We start from the raw sequence: 23,926 nt of genomic DNA, 5'->3' as shown, positions 1-23,926 counted from the left end.
TCCACAGTACTTGCTGTCCCAGGTGAGTCTGTATGAAAGCAGTTCCTACACACTGCTCAGCTGTGGGATCCTGCCACATGACCCCTCCAACTAACCTCACTGCATGACCTGTTGATGGCCACTGATTAGCAAGGAAAAGAGTGCTGAGTAAAATCACTCAACATCGTTACTGGAACAGACATAATGGATACCTTGTCTACCTCTCATTAACACATCTGTAGCATTTTTTTCCTCACCCTGACCAGCTTCCAATGGAGTGGCAGTGACTTTGTTTCTTGGAGGTCTGTACCAGGGAGCAGAAGCAGCCTTCTCTGCAAGGGAAGGTCAGCCAGGAAATAAAGTTGACAGCAAGCCAGTTATGAGGCAGGATCATCACCATAGGGTACAGTCCCATAGTACCTGGACGAGAAGAGCAGACTAGGTCTAGTGACTGCAACCAGGTTAAGCCAGCAGTCAGGGCAATCCAGACAGGACCATAGCAAGGTGGTAGGTCCAAGATCAAGCCATAAAGTCAAGTCTGCACATTAGGGTCAGTATCAGCAAATTTCATGGCCAGACCCAAACTTGGCTGCCTAACAGAGACCACAGGCCAATGTCTGAGCTCCTGAGTGGTTCCTGGGCAAAGAATGGGATGCCTCTGGCCAGATTTATCTCTTCTCTTCCTCATGCAGATCTTTCCACAGCAGTCTAACCCAAGGTTATGCTGCTGGAAGGTTATACAGACCTTGAATAGGCAGACAAAGCCCAGTGAGAAGAGAAAGAGGTTGCAGAGTTTGTTGGTGTACTAAGAACCTAAGAGCCTGGATGTCACTGACTTTGGGATTCTGGATAAACACCAGATAGATACCATCAGACAAAAAGAGCATATGTGTCAGTGTCATAAAGAAGCTTGTGTATTTACACTGGTATAAAAGACAGCGCTCTGCAACTTGTTCCAGTTGCCAAGAATGAGTCAAGTAGCCAGAGTTTGATTAGCAGCAGCTTATATTTCTCTGAATTCCTGATTCTAGTGTGAATGAGAGAGTGGGCAGAACTACCAGTGATGGTCATATATAATGTGAAACAAAAATAAATTCAACAGAGGAACCAAGAAATCCTGTAATTAGGATCCTAAGAAAGAGGGTCTTTAAACAACTTCTGCCCATACAGATCTCAAATTTTGACCAAATAAGGAAGCCCTGAGAAAATTTGCATTAAAGACAAAGTCGGTGTCATTTTTTACTCACAGATCTACCACTAGTGATAAACACCACTTCTGTTGATTTTATAGTGAAAGTACAATTTCTCCCAAGCAGATGGATAAGCTACAAATTTAGGGATTTTCTTTGCCTTTTTCTCTTCCAAAGTTATTCATAAAATGACCAATGTTCTTCACTTTCACATTTGTTCAGGTGAGAATTATTTCCCCCCTCCATTTTGCGTACTACTTGGCCGGCACCACCAAAGCTGGCCCCACAGTAAAACAAGACAATACCAGTGATGACATCAGAAGCACGATCATCCTTCATATAAGGTCACAAGCACAATTTTCAAATTTTATTGGAGGATTTGCTTCTTTCAGATTTGAGATTAATCTGTTGATAATGTCTAAAAAGGTGAACAATATTTCTATTGGTTCCCTCACATAGTTCATGTGATTCTATATATTTCCTACTTTGTAGTCATTTGTGAGGCACAGAGAAGACCATGTAGAATTTGGTGTAGGCAGTGCCTAATAGAGAGTGAAGTATCATCTGTCTGTCATCTTGATGGCAACGAGAGGACATCTTTCTACTCCAGTATTGTGGCTGCTTCTCCTCTCCATTCAGTTCTGCCTGGGTAAGTACATAATTTATTTCGCATAAGGCACTGAGATAGGAAAAGAATGTAGATTCAATATAAGTAGGTTGTTATTCCACAAACCTGTAAGGCAAAGTGTCAAGAAAGTGTTTAAACACATTTCTGTCTTTGATTCAATCTCCTTGGTGATCTCAAAAGAAAGAAGGGTAAGCCATTTGTAACAGTTTTGTATTTCACTCAGACATCAGTGACTGGCCATTCTCATAGGAATTTGAGTCCAAGTTTAGTAAAAAGCCAAGCTGTAATGGAAACCACCTGGATATTCTTACTACTGTCTTGCCTCTCCTTTTGAGGTCTGTGTAGTCTTTATTCAACACCAGTTAAAATGATGTTGCTGTGCTCTGTATGTCCAGTGAAGTTTCGCTGGATAACATACCATCCCCTCAGTTGTTCCTGTGTATCTGAAGCTTATTGCTATTTTTCTCTCTACTCTTCTAGAGCTATGCATTCATGTTTGAAGCTGATGATGAGACAGATTTTGGAAACCTCATTTTTGTCTGTGTACACGTGGAGGTGGCACTATAGCATGGTGGTGGTGATTGCATCCCCATACAATGAGCACAAGACTTTATGGTGGCTATTTTGATGTATCATGGCCTTTGTCTTAGTGGTTCTCACCAGTTGCAGATGTAGTCATGGTTCAAATGGATGGGAAGAGGAGGCATGGGCCTTTCTGTGCAAAGGAATGTGAAGAAAAATATTAAATATTTGTATTTAGACATCATTTTAGCAATGGCTGAGTGGCAGCTGAGCAGTACTGTAGAAGTGAGAGTGAGTTTTCTGCCAACTTATTTTTAATAGCAGGGAATAGTAACAGAGTGACTGAACAGCAGATGCAGACAAGAACAGCTTTGCCGTGACACCACCAGAAGCACCTACCACTCCGCCTCTGCCTTGGTGGTGCTCGCGCTCTCCGCGCTGCTTCCGCCCCCTGCTGGTCCCCGGGAGGTTGCAGCGGAGTGCAGGTCCCACGTAGGCAGCTGGTCCCTGCGTAGGCAGCGCAGGCGCTGGTCCCCGCGTAGGCAGCGCGGGGCGCAGGCAGCCGGGCGGCACGGCCACCAGGGAGTGAGCGTGCAACCTGCGAAGGAGCAGGACGCGCCTCCTGAAAACCTGGGCACAGGGATGCAGGACTCATTCTCATGCCTGGCCTATGAGGGGAATCAGGCCTTCATCCAGAGCAAGCCAAAATCTGGTGCCTTCTTATCCAAGCACAACCCTACTCTATGACTAGTACCACTGAATTCAATGAAGGTGCTTGTGAGGCAGGCTATGGAGTGTGAGGAAATACAAAAGAGCATGCCTGTAGGTAACATAAAAAAATCACATAAGATTGGTTACAGCAAATAATAATTGTAATTAGGGAATATTTAAATCTGTTGATTGGGTTGTGCCTGCTTCTGCAACCAGCCTTGCATACTGTCACATGTTGAAAGCATTAGAAGTTGGATTATTGAAAAATTCAAGTGCAGAGAGATCAATCTGTAAAGTGAGGAGCTGTTTGCTTTACTCCTAGATATGGCTAATGGAGATACATTATCTGGTTCCTTTAATTTGAATTATTAATCTAACTTTCCCGAGAAGTTATTTCTGTTAAAAATGTATATATTTTTAGCTAAGAAAACTCTTTTTTGGACTGTGTTCTTTGAATAAACTCTGGGTTGTTTTCCAGAAATTCTTTCAGAAGAGTCTTAAAAGACACATTATGGAAAGATTATACTCCTTTGAGATATGTTGGAAGTCTAAAGGAATTTTGTCATTTTCAGAAGCTTGTGAGAGACTTTCTTACTCAGGAAATCTGAACAGAGAAGATACTTTGCAGAAAAAAAAATAGGTTTTGGAAGTTATTAGTTGTCAGTCACTTGAATCTCCCTTAAACTTTTTTGTGTTTCAAATCTAAATGATAGGTGGGAAATCATGAGGAATTCCAGCAGTGTTAGCAAACAAGACAAAACCTTTGCCTATGTGTCAAAGCAATATATTGTCTGTCTCTGATGAATCAGGAAAGAACCAAGCTACAGACCATATGGAGATGGGGGCAAAACTGCCTTTTATTTTACTACTGCTGGCAGTTTACTCTGGAACAAGAAATGAAACAATGATTAGTTACAGAAGGAAGTGGCTGCGTTAGCACCAGTTCATGGGATAAGACTGACATACTTACAGGGAGCAGAGAGAGCAATTAGATTTGTTTTCAAAAGCAAAGAACAAGTATATATTCTTGTTTCACAATCTCAAGTGACAGCAAGGAGTGTGAAATGTAAGAACACCTTTTGAGGTAGGTAATATTTTGAGATAGGTGATATCATCCACACCAGATTGTTTTGAAAACTCTTAATGGAAAACCCAAGGCTCTTAGTGTAAATAATTTATCTTGATAGGAGATGATATCTGAGAGGTGTCTTTTTGGACAACTTGGAAGATGTGCACGGCTGCATCGTTTTCTGTTCACATCGCTGCCCAGTGCAGTACTGCAGGTTTCTCTTGGTATCTGGTCAGGTTCTGATACTTTTCCTGCTTCTAGTGTAGTCTTACTAACTAAAAATGGTGGTTATCTTAGCTAACCTTTGTGTGACCTTTGGAGAGGTTACTCCTATGAATCATGAGCTGTAGAGTTGATACGAGGATACAGTGAGGGCCAGCTGCTCCAGCTGTGATAACATGTCTGACAGGGTGGGGGCCTCACCAGCCAGGGTCCAGCCCCACAGTACTCAAGAGAGTCAAGTAGGGCAGACCTAGAGGTGGTAGTTGGGTTCAATTCCTGTTGCTAACTTGCCTCAGATCATCAGGCAAGTTCATGGTGATGAGGAAGGTCCAAGATCAAGCTGACAAACCAGTCTGTAGCTCAGATTGCAGATCAACAGGGCCCATGACCAGGCATGGCTGTGCCCAAGTTGAACACAGTTGCACATACAGTGTAGCTCAGGCAGGTCCAGTCCTGGGCTGAAATGGAGACTTTGGCCCATGGGCAGAATATGTGGGTGAAGACCCCAGTTGGGAAAGGGCAAGGCCATTAGTGCAGTTAAGGCACTGACAATTGGATCAAACCTGTCCTATAGATGATTGCTTTCATTTTCCATTGTGTGTTAGGTTTTGAAACACTGCTAATTTGGGACCAAAGTTACTAGGCTTATTATGTGACTGTCCTGTAAACCTTCTCTAGCTACATGGTCAATGTGAATGATCCTCCAGGCCTCAAAAGAAGTTGCCAGCCCTCTTCAGGGATTTACTTGCTCCATAACATGCTGAATTTCAAATCTGATCAAATCGAAGACAAGTCTCAGATGTGGTGGGCAATCTCCTACTGATTCATGTGTGCACTTACCTTGTAGTTTGTCCTTACCCTGGAAATACCAAGGTCCTGAATGTGGTTTTCTACCATTTGATTTTCCACTCATTTTGTCATGTCCTCCTTCATGCTCTAAATGCCAGTGGCTTTCAATTCACATGGTTCAGTAATGCAAACACAGCATTTTCTTTCAATTTTCTCCTTTTAAGTACAAAGAAGTATAAAGCTCATATCCAACAACCTGGTTCCAAGGGGTGCATGAGCCAATAACAATGGTTTACAGACAAACATGATGAGTACAGAATGCTTTAGTTGTCAAGTGACAGACTTACATTTTTTAAAAGTCCCCCAGGTTTCTTAGGTCCATCACAAGAGTTACAGAGCATCCTTTCCTCTGAAACATAATATTCATTTCAAATATTTCAGTATTCTATGTGTAATCCATCTGAGCATTTATATCCAGCAAATAATTACATACCTGTCTTCCTTTCAAGGTGGCCTGTATCCCAGGGTTTAAGGCATGTATCTTTTTGATGTTGTCACTGCTTAAATGTCTGATTACTGCTTGATAAAATCCTTCTTAAAAACCTCTCTTGTGCAGGGGTTGCTGAAACTGGTAGTGTGAAAAAAAGCAGTTACAGCTCTGTTTCCTGAGATCCAGCTGGTAGTGAGGCTAACCTGGAGTCCCAATAGGCACCCACATATGTAACACCCATATACTGATATACAGATATGCACACACACACACATATGCATGGCTGGCCACAGAGACAGAAACATGCAACAGTGACACAAACACGCAACAGTAACACAAACACGAACTGCACCAATGGCCTTATCATGATCAACTGGTGTCACCTCAGCTTCTGTAAGGCTTTTGACGTGGTCCTACACAACATTCTTATCATAAAATATATGAGTTTGATGGATGGACTCTTCAGTGGATAAGGAATTGGCTTTATGGCCACATCCAAAGAGTTGCAGTCAATGGCTCAATGTCCAAATGGAGATCAGCAACAAATGGTGTCCCTCATTGGTCCATACTGGGACCAGTACTGTTCAATATCCTTTTTAATGACATAGGTAATGGGACTGAGTGCACCCTCAGCAACTTTGCAGATGACACAAAGCTGAGTGGTGTAGTTGATATACTTGAGGGAAGGGGTGCCATCCAGAGGGACCTTGAGATGTTTGAGAAATGGGTGAATATGAACCTTACCTCACAAAGTACAATAAAGTCAAGTGCAAGGTCCTGCACCTGGCTCAGGGCAGTCCCTGGGATCAGAACAGACTGGAGAATGAATGGATTGAGATCAGCTCTGTGGAGAAGGACTTGGGGATACTGGTGGGTGACAAATTGGGCACGAGCCAGCAATGTGCCAGAAAGCCGATCATATCTTGAACTGCATCAAAATGAGCACAGTCAGCAGGTCAAGGGAGCCGATTCTGCCCGTCTGCTCTGGTGAGACCCTACCTGGGAGTACTGCATCCAGCTTCGGGGTTCACAGCAAAACAGAGACATGGACCTGTTAAGTGGGTCCAGAGGAGTGCCAGAAAGATGATCAGAGAGATGAAACACCTCTCTTATGAGGAAAGACTGAGTGTTAGAGTTGTTTAGTCTGGAGAAGAGAAGGCTTCAGGAATACCTCCTTGTGGACTTTCAATACTTAAAGGGGCCTTATGAGAAAGATGAAAATAGACTTCTTACTGCAGTCTGTAGTGACTTGACAAGCAGTGACAGATTTAAACTGAAAGAGGGTAGATTTAGATTGGAGATAAGGAAGACATCTTTTACAATTAGATGGTGAGGCTCTGGAACAGGTTGCCCAGAGAAGCTATGGATGCCCCATCTGTGGAAGCATTCAAGGCTGGGTTAGACATGGCTTTCAGAACCTGATCTATTGAAGAGATGTCTGTAGCGAATGAGCCACAAACTCCCAGTAAGGTGCAATGAGAGACCTTTATTACAAACTCAGGCTTGCGTTCATACTTGCTATAGCGCTTGCCCAAGCATTTGCTGATTTGCTTAGTTAGTCATTACATAAGCGACATATTTTGTGTTCTCACCAAAGTTACTGCCATAAACACTTTTTTATCTATATCACACATTATTCTGCTGTCCTTGATGTATTGGTTAGCATACAGTCCCAGTGCTTGTTTCTCATGCTTTGCTTCTTGCAGTTTCTCACAGGCCCCATCTCAGCACACTGCCGCAGATGTCCCTGTCCATGGCAGGGGATTGGAACCAGATGATCTTTAAGGTCCCTTCCAACCCAAACCATTCTGTGATTCTATGTTTCTCTATCTGGCTTTTCAGAATAAAAGCCTATCAGTCGGAAACATGCTAATACATGCAATTTGCATTCCTCCAGACATCCAGCCCATCCAATGCCTGGTCCTAAGTTCTCAGTCTCTGTAGTTGGCTCATGCACAGACACACGTGTAAGTGTGTCTTTGAGTTGACCCCTGACCTTACCAACTCTCTAGTAGTTGGCCTGGACCCTATGGTCCCACTGGGTCCCTAGGTCCCAGAGACATATACACATACACATACACATACACATATTTGACTCCCAGGCCAATTAACTTGCTCACTGGCTAGTCCAGCTTGATATTCACTAGCAATCACACACTGACATGTGGTAACCTCACGCACTCCAGTTGCTGAGATCTGTTGTGGTTTAACACCAGCAGGCAGCTAAACACCACACAGCTGTTTGCTCACTCTCCCCTAGTAGAATGGGTATCACAGTCTGTTTGAATCTCCCAAATGTACAGGACAACATACTCCATGAATTAAACTTCATTTTAGGAGCTCATTAAGAAATACAATAAATAAAGGCAACAATAGGTGCTCATTTCCCCTTTGCCCAAACTAGTCTGCCATGATCATTCGCTGATTCAAGTCATAACATTTCATAACTTATAACCCTAACCCTAACCCTAACCCTAACCCTAACCCTAACCCTAACCCTAACCCTAACCCTAACCCTTGATTTGTGCATCTATGAGCCAAAAAAGAAAAACAAGGGAATTGGTTACCAAGCCAATGGTGAGAGTGCTCATCTGTCCTCCTCCAAAACAATGTGTGCATGCCCTGTGTCACATTGGGAAGCATGAAAGCCTCAGCAGTCTAGCTGCTGTTGGATTTGCTGCAAAGGCTTTTTTGAGTAAGCTGATGATGACCTTCCAGCTCAGAGGTTTGGTCTATATCATTTCCATTAGTTAGCAGATTCTGAAGAAATTGCCAGACAAAGATGATGGCTGCAGGAGCAAGCACTCTGCAGGTAATAATGGCTGCATAATGTCCCTTTAGCTCTTTCTGGCCACCTGTCCCTATGTGGTTCTCTCCCTTTGACCTAATGGCACTGCTCCCGGCGTACATCAGACTTTAGCATGATCTGTGTTAGCCAAAATCTGAGCAGGAGTTGAGTGAACAGTCACAGACTGGGGAGAGAATTGGAAGGGTAAAAATGAGAAAAACTCATGAATTAAGACAAAGGCAATTTAATACATAAAGCAAAATCTGTGTGTGCAAGCAAAGCAAAATGAGGAATTCATTCACTATTTCCAACCTGCTGGCAGATGTTCAGCCATCTCCAGGACAGCGGGGCTCCATCACTGTCACAAGGGAGTAATTTAGGGTTCTGCTTACCGCAGAAAAAATGTTTAGATTTCTCAAAGAGAAGTGGCAGGTTCACTCTATTATTTACTGCATGGGGGAAATATGCCAAGCCAAATGCTGCTTACCGTCTCTCCCAGAGCCTGTACCCATTCACAAAGCACACTTTCAGGTGTCTTTCCACCCTGATAACCATTCATTCTGGAGTCTGTGCCTTGGAGTTCCGGATGCAAACTTTCAGGCGAGGCCTGTATCCATCACAATACAAACTTTTGCTCTGGATTCTATATTTTAGAACTCCAGAGGCAAACTTTCAGGCAAGGCCTGGTAACTGTATGCAGAGTACACTTTCAGGCAACAAAATTCTCAGAAAAAACAAATAAAAGTTAATGGAGTAGAATAGTAGGACGGCTGGCTCCAGCTGGTTAGCTGTGTAGAGGTCCCACCCGAGCACAGAAAACCATAGACTTTTATATCTTTACAGACCACTTTCGGGTCTTCTTGCTTCTCACTGGATCTTTTCCACTGATCTCACATGTGCCTTTGCTTTGTTCAACTGTAGACATTGCTTATTGTCCATAGCCTTGCAGATACTGTTTTGCCTGAATAAATCCTTTCTTCTCAGCAAAGTGCAAAACAAGTCCCTTTCTGTAGATGTCTGTTATATCCCTGTGTTAGCCTTTGATTGGGAAATGTGTATCCATATCAAAGGAAAGAGGCAGACCCGGGAGCAGAGAAAGAAAAGAGGGCTCTTCAGGCATCGGCCCCACACCAAGAGATGGTGGGGCATGAGGAACAACATTTAAGACACGCCTGTCTGTCCTCTGTTTATTCTGCTTTATCTCCTGAGATAGCTTGCCACCTCTCATGAGTAATTCTCTTCTCTTGTCGGGTAGCCCTGACTAGAGGACCATGTGGCTAGGGCAAGAGAGGAGGGAAAGTATATAGAGTATTTGGAACTGAGTTGCAAGTAATAGTTTGTCTGAGAGGAAGAAGTTGAGGCACACAAAGGAAATTGCTTCTTCACATCATACTTAACATGGGAATGAAGAAATTGGTGCTCAGTGACCATTATAAGCTGAATGTCATCATGGCAGAAAAACAAAGGAGGAGTTGATGCTGAAGCTTTTGTGAATCACACAGCAGGGACATTACTCAGCATCTCCCAGCCCTAATGGGTCAGAAGAAGAGAAAGCTCACCTGTCATTAGAAATAGCTTATATTTTAGCAGTGCAGTTAGCTCAAACTTGTAAATACAGACACAACTCCTTGCAAAAAAATACATTTAAGTTGGATTATTTAGAAAGGTGAACTGAATAAATATGATTTTGTAGTAAATTAAGAGTAATAATAATCTCATTAACTGTGATTAGGCACTGTCCTTTCCATAAACTTGCTCTTTCTCTTTGTATGAAGGTGCTGATGAACTGAGGCTGTCAAATGGAACTGGCCGCTGCTCTGGGAGAGTGGAAATAAAACATGAGGGGCAGTGGGGAACTGTGTGTGATGGTGACTGGACCATAAAAGATGCTGATGTTGTTTGTAAGCAACTACTATGTGGATCTGCTGTTCAGGCCCTTAGTCGAGCTTCTTTTGGAGAAGGATCTGGACCAACATGGTTGTATCGAGTTCATTGCCATGGTGACGAATCTACTCTCTGGAACTGCTCACATACAGGATGGGGTGCTTTTACTTGCCCTCATTACTTCGATATTGGAGTGATTTGCTCAGGTAAGAAGTCATCCAACCTTGCATAATAGAAAAATGCTACAAGGCTGAGATCAAACTTTGTTCTAGCTGAATAAAGCCAAGTACTGCACAGAGGTAGCAATTTCTCCATGGTCTCCACTCAGCCAAAGCAAGTTACACAAACATTAAGTCTTCTGCTGACTAAAAGCGTCTATCTCCTTTGCCTGGGCACAGCAATGACATAGAATGGAAGTAGACATAGTACATGACATAGGACAGAATAATAAACACTATTTGTTTCTGCCACAGTTCTCTCAGGCGGCAGGAGAGCAATACTTAATTTGTCTTTGACCAGGAACAGTTGTAGATGGAGAAGCAAGAAAATGCTGTGTTATGCCATACAAATGCCCTTCTTCTCCAGATCTTCATGTAAGCTAAGACAGAACAGTCTGCAATGGCAAACAAATCCAATGTATTTTTTGCTGCCTTGGTCTGCAAGATGTGCTTGGTTTTGCTCTTTGGATAAAGTACCATTGCAAGAGGGCTGTTTGTTTGGTTTTATTTTTCCCAGCTTCAGAATATTATATGTCTCTTTTGATTTTTATAAGGTTCCTGTTAGCCTGTTAATCCAGCCTGTCTAGGTCTCTCTGAATGGCAGAATGCCATTGGGGTTATCTCTCCCTAGTCCCCACACTGATAAGAGTGCACTCCATCGTCTCCTGCAGGTTGTTGGCAAAGATGCTGAACAGAACAGGTCCTAGGAAAGAACCAACAAGTAGTATTCCACTTGTTGCCAGCCCCCAGGTAGAGTGCAGATAGACTCTGAGCCTGACCATCCAATCAGCTATTTAACCATGTAGTTGTCTACCCACACAGACTGTAACATTCTAGTTTTGACACAATCATATTGTGCAAGAACATGTCAAAAGCCTTGTTAAATGAGAGGTGAATGACACACGCTGATCTCCACTCATCCACAAACCCAGTCACTTTTATCAGATAAAGTAATAAGGTTACATGGGCATGATTTACCCTTGGTAAATCCATGCTGACTCTTCCCTTCTATCTTCTTGTGCCCAGAAATTTATTCCAGGAGTATTCACTCCATGTTTTTTCCAGGTACCAAATGGGGCTGACCAGCCTGTAGATCTCCAGACTGTCTTTTTAGACTTTTCTAAAGATGGGTGCAACATTTCCTCTTTCCTCTTTCTGGGCTGCTTCAGCTTCCTATTCATTTGAATAATGAAGTCTGGAGAACACACACTAGTAACTGGCTATTTATTTATTTATTTATTTATTCAAGGATTGCTACTTCTCAAGCATTTGGCAACTGTTCAAAACTCCCCCTTCCTTCTACAGCTTCCCAAGGATTTAGTAGTTTCACATACTAAGAAATAAGCATCCCCACACACCATTTTCTCTCTCGTCAGTGGCATACATGAATTGCTACAATGGCTATTTAGAAGTGTTTGTGGTCCTCAGATAAGTGACATACGTCCTACCCATGAAGGTAAGGGAGTTATTAAATTAGGTCAGTACAACCAACCCTTGATGCTGGATATCTTGTTTGATTTTTTATTTTTTTCCAGGTTTCTCTGGGCTGTCTCTGACTGGAGGGGACACTGCCTGCTCAGGACATCTGCAAGTAAAGCAAGAAGAAACTTGGGCTATGGTCTGCTTGTCACACACTGATTTCAAAACTGCCTCTGTTATATGTAATGAGTTAGAGTGTGGCCAGGCTGTGGATATCTTGAGAGGAACTCACTTTGGAAAGAGACAAGAACTGATCTGGCAAGAAGAGTTTCACTGTGTAGGGAATGAGACCCACCTTGCACACTGTCCCAGGATGCTGCGCCACAGTGAGACATGTTCTCATGATGTCCGTGTTGTATGTTCAGGTGAGACTTTGGACCAATGGATGTAATTTATGTGTCTGATATTTCTTCTTCCTGTCAACCTACAGTTCAGAGCCTCTGCACATTCATGTGGTCCTCAGGGTTCTTGGATGCTTCCCCTATCACACCTTGAGCCATTCAGGGAAGGCAAACAAGTAATACAGAGCAGCCCCACAATGCAGATCTCAAAAGGGCTGTAATTTCTTTTATGCTACTAGACTTATGCACTTAATAGTGCTGAGAATTCCATGTCTTTCTCATATACATAAAAGGAGAGATGTCAGAGCAGGAACACGGAGAAATGAATTTCTTTTCTGTGTTGTCAGTGTGCATGTTAATCCCTGGCACTTCAGTTAATTATAAAACCAGGAGAGGTACCATACCTCCAAGAGGTCAAAGGAGATACAAGTTACAAATTAAATTTATCTAATAAATTTAAAAAAATAAATAAATTGAGTTGTCAGAGACCTGGATGACTTCAGGTGTGACTGCCAGGTAGTGTTATTTAAGAATTCCATACAGTCATGGCTGCTGAGGGCTCTAAATACAGCTAATTAATTGCCAATCACTATAAAAGTGATGATTAGACCTAGCAAACACAACATTTTTCCTGAGGGCACAAATCAAAAGGGGTAAACTGAACACACGGCAGAGCTGCTGGCAACATTCTGTTCACAAAACAAGCCTCGAAACGACTGCAGTTTATGCCCATATCCCAGTCACAGGGCTGCAGTCTGTTTCAAGACTGTCTTGGATGCTGTCCCACTGGCCATGGTGATCTGAGTTCTAGCTGAGGACCTGTGGCAGCCAAATGGCACAGTTCAGGTATCGGTAACTGACAGGTCTTGGCTCCTTCTTCCATCTTGCAAGAGTCACAGCTCAGATTGGAAATCCAGATCTCATTAAGTGGACTATGATGAAAGGACCAGGTAACAGTAAGAAGTAACAGTGTGAGAAGATAGAGGCACTGCATGGAGTTAGCAGCAGGACACCACAGTCCTACCCATTCCACACTTAAATTATTGTAAATATGCTGATGGACATGGCCTGTTGTGCTCAGAGCCTTATGCTATGGCACAGATGAAAGTTGAGAATTGCACACTGCAGTTGCTGCTTACCAGATAATATGAGATGGCCAACTACTGGGAGAGTGCTACTAGTAGCTCCTACTCAGAGTTTCTCACATGCTCCAAATGCATGTCAACGCTGGAACTGCCTCTGCAAGAAAAGATGTTGCAAGATAGCAGCAGCAGTATTGTGTGGGGAAGAGAGAGCAGAGCAGAGGAGAAGAAACTGAACTTAAAGAGTCAAAAAACTTTTAGTCATGTAGTGCAGTCTACACAGACAATATTTTGGTTTTTTCAGAGCTGGCTTATGAGATCCTGGTCTAACATGCCTCCCAGTAACCTGAGACATAGTTAGTGCTTGTTCCTTGCAGCTAGTTCCTTGCAGGTAGATCTCTCTTACAATTTTCACTGCACTAGAAGAAAATAAAAACATAACTGCTAAATTTCTTTATTCCTACTGCAGGCTATGGTGGGTACAGGCTGGCAAACGGCAGTAACACATGTTCAGGGAGAGTAGAGCTTCTTCATGGAGGCACGTGGGGAACCCTGTGTGACTACCTGTGGGATTTACCAGCTGCCAATGCCCTCTGCCAGCATCTGGACTGTGGTGTTGCCCTCCTAATACCAGGTGGAGAGTCCTTCACTAAAGGAAATGGATCTTTCTGGAATGGCACATTCAGCTGCAAGAAGAATGGCTCACACTTGAGAGACTGTCCTGTGCATGTGCTAGGTCATGATGAATGCCCTGCTGGAAATGACGCTCGTGTGGTGTGTTCAGGTGAGCAGCAGAAAGATCTAAGAGGAGAAACTTTAAAACTCCTTCTTTGAGGAAAAATATGGACCCAAAATCCAGAGGGTGTCTGTATTGCCAAGCTCAATCTTTTGCCTGCTGCTACAGGCTTTCCCAGGAGTTGAGGCTGCACTTCACCTGTACAAGCAAGGCGGCTACCTGTGAAGTGCTTCTAGTCTCAGGGAACAGCAAGAACAGGGCTGCTCCACAAGGTAGGATGAGCTGGGGGCAGAGACATGGACAACATAGGCAAGGACAACACAGGCAGTGTCCTTACCCACCAAGACACAATCCAAAGCATCTTCACAGAAGACAGAGGAAGGTACTGATAACAAGATCTATTGGACAGTGCCAGACAAGGCAAAGAAATCAATCAGATGTAGGATCTGACTGGAGACTACAGTCAGGAGTAGCAGGAGAAAAGACTGGAGACATTTACACTAGTCATAGACTGAAGGCCCTGTACAGGTTTAAGTGAGGCTATAGACCAGTAGCCTGAGGATGGAGGCCCTAGGTGAGGCTGGTCAGAACAATTAAGGTCTATTTGTTCACCCAGAGCCTTGAAACCTCATACCCCGAGTTTAAAAATTGCAAAGGGGACAAGATCCTGATTTCTAGTCATTCTTCTCAGTAAAATAGTGCAGACCAAAGTCTAGTTATGAGTATAGAAATACCAGTGGCCCAGTGGAGTCATTGTTACTCCTGAATGCTACGAAAAACTCATTCCCATTTCCCAGTCACTTTCAGGTCATGCCCATGAGTAGTTATGAACATGACGTGTCAGTACTCACTTTCTCTTACATTCAGGGTGTCCAGGGGGCAGGCTGGTGAATGGCACCACATGCTCTGGCAGGGTGGAGATCCGCCATGGAGACATGTGGGGAAGTCTCTGCCGCTCCCACTGGAATTTGCAAGCTGCCAGTGTTCTCTGTCGTCAGCTGAATTGTGGCTATGCAAAGTCAATCCAGACAGGAGACCATTTTGTGGACGGGAATGGGCCTGTGTGGAGAGATGCTTTTCATTGTGAAGGAACAGAGTCCTGCCTGTGGGATTGTGCTCAAGTGACTTTGGGCAATCCAAGCTGTTCAGTCAGAGAAGCAGCCACTGTTATTTGCTCAGGTAAGTCCTTTTATGGATAGTGCAACTTCAGACCAAAGCAGCATTGCTCACTCTGCCAAGTAAATCTGGTAGGTCAGCCTGTCTTTAATGCCCTTTCTTTTCCCACACCCCTCCAACTTTGGTTGCAGCATGAAAACTTTATTTAGTAGAGGGATTCACATTGTTTAAATGTGCCTGACTCCTCATATGATTTAGTCCTTGGGCTGGGGAAGCATTTCTCACTTCCTGTTGCAGACCCTTGCGTGCATAAAAGCAAACACAGACTTTACAGAGGCTGTCTCCTTAAACAGTGGTGAGAATTACTTATTTACCGACATAGAAATTTGTCTTCCATGTCCCTCCTGCATGTTCTATCTACTACAATAGGAGTAGTATTAAATAGATGTTAAAATAAATGTTATTAAATAGATTTTTTTCAATTCTCTTGAGGCCAGGTGTTGCTGAATCACTCAGACTCTCAGGTGGTGAGAGCCGCTGTGATGGGCGACTTGAGGTCTCTCTCCATGGCACGTGGAGCAGAGTCCTCGATGATGACTGGGACATTAAGGATGCTCATGTGGTATGCAGACAGCTCCAGTGTGGAATTGCCCAGAAAGCCTATTACCTTCCAAGGTCTGAGCGTGGCGTGGGCCTTGTGGGCTTAAGAAGTGTCCAGTGTGCTGGAAATGAGACCCAGTTGATGCTCTGTAAGACCTCCCATTCTCAGACAGTACCAACAGGAGTTGCTGAAGATGTTGGTGTGATTTGCTCAGGTGAGTTACAGTACAAAAGGAACAGAATGCTTCCTGGGTTGCCTCTAGCCCACTTTGTGCTGTGGTCTCACCAGATCTTACATAGGCATGGGTCTGAGCTTGTGATACCCACCTGTTTGTATACGCTAAGGGACAAATGATAGTTAAGGAAGCCAGTGTAATTTACATAATGCTATCTTAATCTGAATTTCTGAAAGAATTTATCACAGAATCAAAAAGCAGTAATAAAATACAGAAGTCATAAGAACACTAATTTGGCCATGACTGCCACCCATTCTGACTGTCACTTGGGAATGAAATATATTTTATTATGTGAGCATTTCTAGATACTTGCAGCCCTTCAAAAGTAAATTAGAACTGTTTCTACTCTGATTTTGTAACCAAAACCGTTTCAGAATCTGTCTCTGCATAACTAAATGAGTTTAGATAGAAGACAGCTTCTCAGGATTTCTAATATAAGGTGATGTCCATATATACTCAGTGCGACTAGACACTCCTTCTTGTTTGCAATATCTCACAGGAGTTATTCAGGCATTTACCTGATGGAGAAGTAGGCCTTTCCCTTTATGCAGCTTTAGCATCACAGGTGTTCTCCCCAATAAACCATAACAGAAGACCTCAAATATATAACAAGAACATGATGCCTTAAAAGTGTTTTGAACATATGCCATTACACGGACCTGTGCATTGTCATTATACTGCATGTTGACAGCTGGGTTTTATTCCTGCAGGTAGCAGACAGATCAGGCTGGTGAATGGAACAAATCGCTGTGCTGGGAGAGTAGAGCTTTATCATGATGGTAACTGGGGCACCGTCTGTGATGATAACTGGGATCTACCAGATGCTAATGTTGTTTGCAAACAGCTGGGATGTGGACATGCCATCAAGGCATTTGTCTCTGCTCATTATGGTGAAGGCTCAGGACAGATCTGGCTGGATGATGTGAACTGCACTGGGGCTGAATCTGATCTCTGGGCATGTCCTTTTAGGGCATGGGGCCAGCACAACTGCCAACACAAAGAGGATGCTGGAGTCCTGTGCTCAGGTGCGTTCAGAGAATCTTTTTGTGAGCCTGCAGGTGGAAAGGGGAGGGTTACACGAAGGGGAAGTGGAGAACAGTGGAAATTTGCTTGGACAGTCTCTTGCCCTCTCTTGACTACAAGCATAGTTGGTCAGCACATCTCCTTGATCCCACCAAGATGCAAGGGGTCTACCAAAGTCCTTATCTTGCATTAACACACACACACACAAAGTGTGTGGTAGTGTGGGATATTTGGGGGTTAAATTGGAGAGTTTCTGTAAAAGTTTCCACAGCAAGGGGCTGTGGGTGTTCCTTGTGCAGGAGGAGGTCATCGACTGCCATGTGCCCATTATAGTCAGCTACAGATGGCTCTGAAACTAATGGAAACAACCCACTGTGCATCAAAGCATCAAATAGAGGAGCATATGGTGGATCTGCTCCTGAGTATTTAAGACAGAGTGGCAGCTGCATGACAGAGGAGAAATGAAGGAGAAGTGGAAAAAGACATTTGTGAGGACATAGATGGAGACACAGTTTCCAAGCCAGAGGAGGTATCGTCACAGTGGAAAAGATACATTCCTGAAGGGACTGCAGATTGTGGAGAACCCACACTGGATCAGGTACAACCCCTGAAGGGCCTGCAGCATGTGGAAGGCTCAAGATGGAACAGGCACCAACCCAGAAGGAACTGCAGCCTGTGGAGCATCCATGCTGGAGCAGAGAAAAAAGAATAAAAAGCAGGGAGCAGCAGAAGAAAAATACAACCTCCTGTACTGCCACCTTCACTACAAGAACTAGGAGGGAAAACAAAGGAAGCTAGGACGAATAGTGTTTTTTTAATTATTAGTATTTCATTATTTTTTTCCTCATTACCCAAAGAAATAATTAAGATTATGTTAGGAGAAAAAAAATTAAGTTATATTTCCCAAGTGGGAACTGTTTTGCCCGTCTTAGCAGCCAGTGAATGTGCGAGACACTCAGGCAATCTGGCATGCCCTGGGACTGAAATAACTGTAGTGAGTTCAAATCTCCAGAGAAGTGTTGATTCTGATATTGGAAATTTGTCATGGTGTGATGTTGGAGAGGAGAGGGGGAAAGGTATGGACTACGTGTAAACAGGTGAGAAATTGAGAGTGTGACAGACCTTGTTGCAGGGGAAGGTGGCTGGGAAGAACTCCAGTGGCCTAGAGCAACAATATCAGCCCTGGAGATGCAAAGGGGTTATGCTACTTGTGAAAACACAAAAGAGGGGTGTGTTGCTTTGCTGTGGGATACACCAGAGCCTACCATATACTCATAGCAGGGCTTCAAGAGGCACTGGGATAGCTTATCAGAGCTGGAGAACCTGGTTGACAGTCTCTGTCAGAGAAATGGTCTGGTAAAAGAGGAGGATGATTCTGGTTGGAAGTTAGCAGATAGTAGCACTGAAATGGTCAAATATCAAGCTTCCAGCTGCTTATGGGAGCACGTAGAGACTGAATTGACTGACCTGGAGGGGGACTCTCACACCTTGGAGGGGAAACTAAGGGCTCATGATGAATTAAAAATTGAGTCCTTTCAGGCAGCTTTAGTCACAGTAATTAAGAAGCTCTACAGAAAAGGGTACGCTGCTCCCCAGACTGTGACCACTCAGTGGGTCTTTACTCTGAGTGTAAATCACAGAATCACAGAATGGTTAGGTTTGGAAGGTACCTTTGGAGATAATCTAGTCCAGGCCACTTGCTAAAGCAGGTACACCTAGAGTAGATTGCACAGGAATGTGTCCAGGCGGGTCTTGAATGTCTCCAGAGAAGGAGACTCCACAACATCTCTGGTCAGCCTGTTCCAGCACTCTGTCACCCTCAATGGAAAGAAGTTTCTCCTTATATTCAGATGGAACCTCCTATGCTTCAGTCTGTGCCCACTGCCCCTCATCCCATCATTGGGCACCACTGAAAGGAGTCTGGTGCCGTCGTCTTGACATCCAGCCTTGAGATCAACATTGATGAGATTCCCTCTCAACCTTCTCTTCTCCAGGTTGAACAGCCACAGGTATCTCAGTCTGCCTTCATAAGAAAGATGCTCTAGGCCCCTAATCATCTTTGTGGCCCACTGCTGGACTTCCTCTGGTAATTCCTTATCCTTCTTAAACTGGGGAGCCCAGAACTGGATGCAGTACTCCAGATGCAGCCTCACCAGGGCAGAGTAGAGAAGGAGAATAACCTCGACCTTCTCGTCACACACTTCCTAATGCACCTCAGGATACTGTTGGCCTTCTTGGCCACAAGGGCATATTGTTGACTCATGGTCAACCTGTTGTCCACCCAAACTCCCAAGTCCTTCTCTGCAGTGCTGCTTTTCAGCAGGTCCGCCATTAACCTGCACTGGTGCCTGGGGTTGTTCCTTCTCAAGTGCAAGACCCTATAATTGCCGTTGTTGAACTTCATTAGGTTCTTCTTTGCTCAGTCCTCCAACCTGTCCAGGTCTCACTGAATGACAGCACAGCCTTCTGGTGTGTTGACCCTTCCTCACAGTTTGGTATCACCAGCAAATTTGCTGAGGCTACACTCAGTGTCTTCATCCAGGTCATTGATGAACAGGTTGAACAGGACTGGACATAACACTGACCCCTGGGGAACCCCACTAACTACAGGCCTCCAACCACACTTCACACCATTGATCACAACCCTCTGAGCTCTGCCATCCAGCCAGTTTATGATCCACCTCACTGTGCATTCATCCAGCCTGCACTTACTGAGCTTGCCTATGAAGAGATTGTGAGTGACAGTGTCAAAAGCCTTGCTGAAGCCAAGGTAGAAAACATCCACTGCTCCTCCTTTGTCTACCCAGCCAGTCATAGTGAAACGAAGAAATAAAATTAACAGTAGAGTCAATTATACTGTTGAGTGGCATTCTTTATTGACAGTGCAGAGAAGCTCTGGGGATCATAAGTGCTCCAAAGACTGGATGCTCTTGTGTTGCTTATATTCGCATAATTATTACATATGTATTACAATTTTTGAAAATTTCAACATACATCTATTCTAAGAAATAATCTATGATGTTATAATTATTTAGTTTCTTACTTACAATACATCTATTAATTATTAGTTAAATATAAACTAAGCACTCTGCTTCTAAACAATGTATTACTTAATCTTCTGCCTCCCTCCTGTCATGCAGAACGTTCTAAAACTTGAAAAATATCCCCTCATTTTACAAGTGGTCAGAAAGCATTTATCTCATGTCAGTTGGTTAATGATGGATATACCTTTTGTAACTGAATCACAGTATGCATTAATTTGGCAGCTTCTCTTCAATAGAAGGCTATTAGGTTGGTCAAACATGTTTACCCTTTGGTGAACCCATGCTCACTACTCCTGATAACCTTCTTTTCCTCCACATCCTTGGAGATGACATCCAGAATGAGTTGTTTCATCACCTTTCCAGGGATGGAGGTGAAGGTGACTGGCCTGTAGTTTCCTGTGTCATCCTTCTTGCCCTTTTTGAAGACTGGAGTGATGTTGGCTTTCTTCCAGTCCTCAGGCACCTCTCCTGTTCTCCAAGACCTTTCAAAGATGATGGAGAGTGGCTTTGCAACAGCATCTGCCAACTTTCTCATGCATCCCATCAGGGTCCATGAATTTGTGGATGTCCAGTTTGTGTGAACGATCTCTTACCTTGATCTTCCTCAACCAAGGGAAAGTCTTCTTTTTGCCAGACCTTCTCTTCTATCTCTATGGTCTGGGATATCTGAGGCCCAGTTTTAGCAGTAAAGACAGAAGCGAAGAAGGCATTCAGTAATTCTGCCTTCTCTGTATCATCTGTCACCAGGGAACCCTCCTCATTCAGCAGCAGACCTACATTTTAGCTAACCTTCCTTTTGCTGCTGATATACGTGAGGAAGTCCTTCTTGTTGTCTTTGACATCCCTGGCCAATTTTGCTTCCAAGTAGAGTATGACCTTTCTCACTGCATCCCTGCATACTCTAAAAGCTTCCTTGTATTCCTCCCAGGTGTCCCTTTTTCCACATTACATAAACATCCTTCTTCCACCTGAGTTTTGACTGGAGTTCCTTATTCATCCATGCTGACCTCTCACTCCCTTTACTTGATTTTTTCCTCATAGGCATGCATCAGTCTTGGGCTTGGAGGAAGTGATGTTTGCATATTAGCCAGCTCTCTTGGGCCCCCCTACCTTATAGAGCCCTAGTCCATGGGATTCGTCCAAGCAGGACCATGAGGAGGCCAAAATTCACCCTGCTGAAGTCCATGGGTTTAGTCCTACTTATTTTCCTGCTTCCTCCACAGAGGATACTGAACTCCACCATCTCATGGTTGCTGCAGCCAAGGCTGCCTCCACCCTTGACATCTCCAACCAGTTCTTCTTGGTTTGTTAGGAAAAGGTCGAGCAGCAGGCCCCTCCTCGTTGGCTTCTCCACCATCTGTGTCAAAAAGTTGTCATTAATGATCTGTAGGAACCTCCTGGACTGTGCATGCTTAGCTGTGTTGCCCACCTAGCAGATGTCAGGGTGACTGAAGTCTCCTGTGAGAACCAGGGTATGTGATCATGAGGCTATTTCCAGCTGTCTGTAGAAAGCCTCATCAATTTCCTCCTCCTGATCAGGTTGCCTTTAGTAAACACCCACAACAGTGTGCCCCCTTATTAGTTTGTCTCTTAATTTTTACCCATGGGGATTCAACTCATTCTCTCGCCCAGGCAGAGTTCAAGACATTCAAGTTGCTCTCTCACATAAAGTGCAAGACCTCCACCTTGCCTTGCTGGCCTGTCTTTCCTGAAATGTACATAGCCCTCTATGACAACATACCAGTCATGTGAGCTGTCCCACCACATCTCCGTAATAGCAATGAGATCATGGCCCTGTGAACACACACAAATCCCTAATTCTTCTCTAATTGTTCCCATGCTACGTGCGTTAGTGTATAGACACTTCAGGGAAGTACTCAAGCATGCGGGTTTCTCATGAAAGGTGCAGAAAGATCTACTTCAGCCATGTGTACCCTTGAGGTGGTTGGCCCTCTTGTTCTCATTTTGAGAGGCAGCTAAGGAATATTTGTCACTGCTCTGATTGGTCTGGCACGTTTCCCAGTTGCATGTGATTGCGTGAGCATCACCACATCAGAGCCCACACCCCAAGCTCATCAGTTTAAAGCCTGCTTCACCTCACACCTCTGTGCTGGCTGTCTCATCCCACAGCATGTCACAGGCAAGACCCATTATATCCCCATCCCCCATCATATCTAGTTTTAAGCCCTGTCAATAAACCCTGAGAAATTTTCAGAAACTTACAGTCACTGCTCTGCAGTGGCTATGGCATTTCTGGGACACCAGGGCATATGAGATACAGCTGAAAGCTTGAGACAGCAGGACTTCGGGGAGTTTGGGCATAAGCTACTTCTAAACTGTCCTGAACACTGTGATCACTAACGCTAGGCACAGTCACTAATGCCTCTCTTGTACAACCTGGTGGGATGCCCTGTTGATGAAGGAGTGAGCTATGTATACTGTTGTGGAGTAAGGATGCCAAAAGAAGAGTGAAAGCTAACAGCATGGATGCAGATAATACTGAGGATCCAGCAGTATGGTTAATCTCAGGAAACACATCAAGAGAAAATGAGAATTCTGCATGTCCCTCTTCAACACACTGGCACTTAAGGATGCATCTGAAAGAAAAGGCAGACTGGGCTTTTCTTATCCTTTCATAGACCTAGTACTGTGAGCACAGGAGAGAGGTGAGAGCTTATTTAAACCATTCCCTTCTGCTGCCCCTGCCTCTGGACCACACAGTACTCTGGCAACTGATTTGAACTTACTGCATCAAGGGGGGTTCTCCCTCACCCTGGCAGTGGATGAAGTTTACCAAAGTTATTAGACTTTCCAGATAGGCAGACAAGTACTCTTGTCTCAACAATTTTGTGCCCTAGTGAATACCTAATCATAGCGACATCCAGTGCACCTCATTGTCCTCTCTGTATAGCAGTGATAAACAAATAGTTATTGGAGTAACTGGAGGAGAAACATGCCCAGCTCTGGAGGAAGGGAACCTAAGCTTGAATAGATGGGTTTGGTACACTTTGCTTGTTGTCACTGGCCCTACTGCCCTTGTAATCTTTGGCACTGACTTTCTTAACCACTGGAGATGGATGGATGGGACACAAAGGCCTTGGGTTTTTTGGAATAGGCAGTGTGGCTTGCACAGGTGAGAAGCAGCTATGGGACTACCCAGGACTCTCTTATCACCCAAACATTGCTGAATTTGCTTAAACAGACCCAGGTGTCCGTCCCTTAGCAATCTAAGTAAATTGCTGAAAGCAGTATCAAACTGACCAAGAGTCCACCAATGAAATCCCCAAAATAATTGCTCCTCTGAAAAAAAACAAGGGATGTTCTTAAACACACAGTCACCTTACAACAGTCCTGTGTGGAGGTCTACTGGAGAATGATGGCTTACAATAGATGTTAGAGCTCTGAAAGAAGTCACGCCCATTAGCTGTTACAGCTCCAGACACATCACAGCTATTGTATAAGCTGGAAGCCAAAGAATATACCTGGTATGTTATAACTGATATTGAAAATGTTGTGGTTTTTTTTCAATCCCACTTGTCAAAAAAGGAAAACCTCAATTTTCCTTCATCTGGAATGGTGTGCAGTACACCTGGAACCAGCTGTCCCAAGGATGGAAACACAACCCTTGCTACCTGCCATGGCATCATCAATCAAAATTTGAAGCAAGAGAACTCCAAAGAACTTTTCCTCTACATTGATGATGTACTGATTGGAGGAACAAGTCCAGACTATATATGGTATATATTCCTAGTTTCATGCAAATGGCACAAATATTTTTC

General features: G+C 43.9%; 1 protein-coding gene across 1 annotated transcript in view; it reads left to right on the top strand.

The window, feature by feature from the left end:
- Positions 1-1,748: 1,748 nt before the first annotated feature.
- Positions 1,749-23,926, top strand: part of LOC308037764 (antigen WC1.1-like) — a gene marked incomplete at its 5' end in the record, with an annotated part of 32,050 nt that continues 9,872 nt past the window's right edge. Inside the window, 7 exons of the mRNA XM_080339761.1 lie at positions 1,749-1,818; positions 10,164-10,478; positions 12,026-12,334; positions 13,862-14,176; positions 14,996-15,307; positions 15,742-16,059; positions 16,791-17,105. Coding sequence (XP_080195887.1) covers positions 1,749-1,818; positions 10,164-10,478; positions 12,026-12,334; positions 13,862-14,176; positions 14,996-15,307; positions 15,742-16,059; positions 16,791-17,105 — 1,954 coding nt within the window. The remainder of the gene's footprint in view (positions 1,819-10,163; positions 10,479-12,025; positions 12,335-13,861; positions 14,177-14,995; positions 15,308-15,741; positions 16,060-16,790; positions 17,106-23,926) is intronic.

This window comes from Nesoenas mayeri, assembly GCF_963082525.1.
Source record: "Nesoenas mayeri genome assembly, chromosome: 1".
In the NCBI taxonomy this organism is placed as follows: domain Eukaryota; kingdom Metazoa; phylum Chordata; class Aves; order Columbiformes; family Columbidae; genus Nesoenas; species Nesoenas mayeri.
Note: the sequence above shows the minus strand (reverse complement) of the source record. Positions and strands in the feature narration are given on the sequence as shown.